Source organism: Beta vulgaris, chromosome 6 (assembly GCF_026745355.1).
Source record: "Beta vulgaris subsp. vulgaris cultivar EL10 chromosome 6, EL10.2, whole genome shotgun sequence".
NCBI classification, from domain to species: domain Eukaryota; kingdom Viridiplantae; phylum Streptophyta; class Magnoliopsida; order Caryophyllales; family Amaranthaceae; genus Beta; species Beta vulgaris.
Window position 1 is genome coordinate 23,947,346 of NC_079207.1, and position 4,221 is coordinate 23,951,566.

General features: G+C 34.6%; 1 protein-coding gene across 1 annotated transcript; it reads left to right on the forward strand.

The window, feature by feature from the left end:
• The first annotated feature begins 1,725 nt into the window (after nucleotides 1-1,725).
• LOC104896295 (peroxidase 57) lies at nucleotides 1,726-3,826 on the forward strand. Its single transcript, XM_048647416.2, has 3 exons — nucleotides 1,726-2,327; nucleotides 2,734-2,913; nucleotides 3,031-3,826. Exons 1-3 carry the CDS (start codon nucleotides 1,809-1,811, stop codon nucleotides 3,595-3,597), a joined length of 1,266 nt encoding a protein of 421 aa, XP_048503373.1. The 5' UTR covers nucleotides 1,726-1,808; the 3' UTR covers nucleotides 3,598-3,826.
• Nucleotides 3,827-4,221: the final 395 nt, after the last annotated feature.

The following is a 4,221-nucleotide window of genomic DNA, read 5'->3' on the forward strand; positions in this document are numbered from 1 at the left end:
ATCAAATAAAATATTGTTGGATTTGCTTCAATGAAAATTTTCATAATATCAATTTTTTTCTACTTTTACAAATACATAATTTAGATATATTAATGGTCAAATTGGCGTTTGCAAATATGAAAGTCAAATTGTTGCACTTATTTAGAAACAGAGGTTAATATTATATATTAGGGCATCTATCTCACATGTAAAACTCTATGAAATCAATATACTCAAACCATCCAAATATACATATTTGAGCATCAAATTAATATCTTAAAAGTAGACCATTAAATCAAAATACTAATATTTATATTAGGGTTTTTTTATTTGTGGGGAAGGACCAATTAAAAACAAGCTTTTTATAGTGAAGCACCGTTTAATTTTTTTTTTGGACGTAAAGATCAATTAAAATACTCCTGTTGGCAACTAAAACACCACATTATGATTTTTAGCCAAAATTATCAACTATCCAGCGTTGACAAACTTTTCCCTCCAAAACCTTTGTTTTTTTTTTTTGTTTTGTCTTATTTTACCCCCTTCTTACTATTTAAAAACCTTAGTTCCCCTAATTTTTCCCAACTTTTCCAAATCAATTCATTGAAACTGAATCTCTCATGCATCAACGTCGAATTCTGAACATTGACATAAAATTTGCAGCATTAACCATTGTGTGCAAGGCACGTACGGCCCGTTTGGTAGTCGTTAATAAATTGCGGTAATGGGAATGAATTTTAAGTGTAATTTTATTAGGGAAGCACCCTTAAAATCTCCATGGGGAGGCATTTTTTCTCCATGGACAAGCAATCTCACCCCTAAACTTGTGTTTTTGTCTCCAAGGGAAGCAATTTTCATTACCACTCATTACCACCCTACAAGGTGGTATTGGATGGGAATGAAAATTCAAGAAGGAAAGTGGACACTTTAGGATAAATTAGCATTACCATGGTAATGGATAATGATATTTTTCACAAATTTACATACAAATTCATTCCCATTACCACCATTTATGATCAACTACCAAACGGGCCGGTAAGGTTATTAAACGCAATTTTCAATCCCTTTCTTCCCTATTTTCCCATTTCTTCTTCACTTCTTCCTCGATTGTTTTTCGATGGAGGCTTGAAATGGGAAGAAAATGGCTGAAAATGGGAAGAAATAAAGGGGTTGAAAATGGGGCTTTAGTCAACTACAATAACGATAGCCTATATCAAAAAAAAAAAAAAAATGGTAATCTCAACCAAAAAATCATCAAATGTGGTTTCGTACAAGATGTTGCTTATAAAAGATGACTCTTAAAATTTTTCTAATAATTTTTTAAGAAAAAGATGATTAAAATTACATTGGTAATGTAATAATAAAAAAAAGTACAAGAAATGATAATAATGAATACATGGAGTAACGCCTCGCGTCGTTATAAAATAAAATATATCATACATGCATCCCTATTTCCTTACGCCTCGTTTGCAGTTTATCCTCGAATGATTGTGTTCGCGACATTCAGCTACCAAAATATAGGTTGTCTGGAATAATATGCTGATAATTACTTAGAACACCAACGTACATTACTACATTCATTGCATGGCCACGATCTGAAGCGCCCTGCGTTTAGTTGCTCAATTGTTATTCGCAAACCAAGCCACTAAAATGATAAACCAATTCTATGTTTGCTTCTTTCCCCTTATTATATATAGAGGCACCTTACTAGCAAGACAAACCACTTCAATTTGCACACATTGAATTTCCAAACATACACTACTATAGATCATCATATCATATATATACTCATAAAAACAAGGTTCACCTTTTTAGCATCTCAGCGTGCAAAAATGAGGTTCCCAGTTAGTGGTGTTTTTTTCAAAGCTCTAGCTCTTTGGCTAATCTTGGCACTAAACCATGCAGGTAATGGTTCTAGTTTGAAACTAGGGCTATTCAAATCTCGCCATGGTCGTAAATTCCATGGTCCGGGTCTGAGACTTGGGTTATCGAAATCGGCCCATGGTCGTAAACCCCATGGTTCTGCTCCTACAGCAAAGAGCTATGAGGGTAACACCCATGATTTCAAGGGTCTACCAGTTAGTCATGGCCATAATAGCAATAGAAAATCCCCTAAATTTAGTCCTCCAAATACTTCAACTCCCCCTGTTAGTCCTCCCAACCTTCCGCCAAATGCTACTAGCCCTTCTAGACCCACTGGTTTGCAAGTTGGCTTCTATAAAAGTCAATGCCCTAAGAAACTAGTGGATATTGAGGCTACCATTACAACCAAAGTCCAAGAACAATTTAGAAAGGATCCAACTATTCTTCCGGCCTTACTTCGCATGCAATTTCATGATTGTTTTGTTCATGTAAGCACTTCAATTTTTTCGCACATTTTTGTCAATGAATAACCATAATTTAATACGGAGTTACATGCACGGCTGTCTTGAAGATTTTGGGCTCTCGGTTCTAACATGAAAATTGGGCCCTAATTTATGGAAGGTTAAAGTTCTAAAGATGGAAAGTTGAAAATCTAAAGATAAATCATTGACAAATTTAGTAAGGGGGTGAAACAAGGGTGATTTATTCAAATATGAAGTAAAATTTTCAAAATAATATATTTTGGGCCCTTTATAATTTTGGGGGCCCTGTGCAGTTGGGCTGCTTGCACACCCTCATCTATCCCTCTAGTTACATGCTTTCAACTTCAACCTTGAGTGTTAAGGCATAAAATATACTATATGCTGATAAATGTTAACTTTATATCTTTCATAGGGATGTGATGCGTCAATTCTTATAAATGGACCTTCCACCGAGAGAACAGCTGGTCCTAACCTCAGCGTAAGAGGTTATGAACTTATTGATACTTTGAAGGTAATTGCAGAAGAAGAATGTCCGGGGGTCGTTTCTTGTGCTGATATAATTGCTATTGCAACTAAAGAAGTCATCAAAATGGTAAAAGCAATTTTCTTAATGCTTTAATTTTGTTCAATCCCTTAATTGTATATATTTTAGTTAGAAATACTAAATTATCTTGCCTCTCATACATATTTTATGGTGTTCCATGAACAGGGAGGTGGACCAGCATATGCAGTACAAACAGGGAGAAAAGATGGAACAATATCAAGAGCTCAAGATGTTAACCTTCCTAGTCCTTTCTTGACCGTAACTCAAACAATTGCAGCATTTAGCGCCAAAAAGTTTACACCAGAGGAAATGGTGGTTCTTTTAGGTTGCCACTCAGTTGGTATTTCACATTGTGCTTTTTTTCAAGATAGACTACACCAAGGTACTAGCCAATTCGACCCAAAAATGGACCAAAATCTTCGCCAGGAACTAATGCCAACATGTCCTCGAGGCACAACGTCGAACAATTTCACTTTTCTTGATCAAAATCCACAGAGTTCAAACAAGCTTGACAACTCTTTCTTTGTTCAAATTCTCAAACAAAGAGGGATTCTCCCAATCGACCAAGCTTTGGCTCGCGATACGCAAACAAGTGCCATTGTTAAACAGTTAGCTCGAAGTGCTACCTTATTCAACACTAAATTGGCTAGTGCGATGGTGAAACTGCAAGCGCTTGATGTCCTGATTGGAAACCAAGGACAAATTAGAAAAACTTGCAGTAGCTTCAACTAAGCAAATATCTTCGTTGTACGCGACGTCTGATTCTGGAATATGAAAATGGATTGTTAATTTACAAGTCGAAATCACGAAATGAGACCTTATCTTGCTTTTCCATATAATTTAGAGATACTTGAAGCGTTGCTACTAGTATAATTTCTTCTGTAAATTTTTTTGCATGATTCATGGTTTGTATGTTTAGGTGTCGTTGCTCTTAACGCTCTCTTGAGGTTTCACTGTTATATAGAAGTATACATTATTGTTCATTTGTTTTAATACGATACTCCCAATCTTGCTTAATTAACCAAAACTAATCTATAATCGTACCATATCCTAATTTCTTGGAAAATTTGATATGAAATTTCTCAATTATGGGCGCTATTTTCAGTCCCAATGCACAACTATGACAATGTTCCTATCAATTTTTCCTAATTTCTTTATTCTTATCTACTCCAATGCACAAGTTTAAAACAAAGAATAAAACATGTTATTAATCATCTTAAAATTAATAATTTCATAGACTGCATGATTGTATAATAATTCTATCTTTTTTCAATCTACTAAGCATAATCTCTATTAGTATAAAACTGTGATATTTTGAATGTAGTTGCAAAAATTATTCTCAACTTAAATACAATT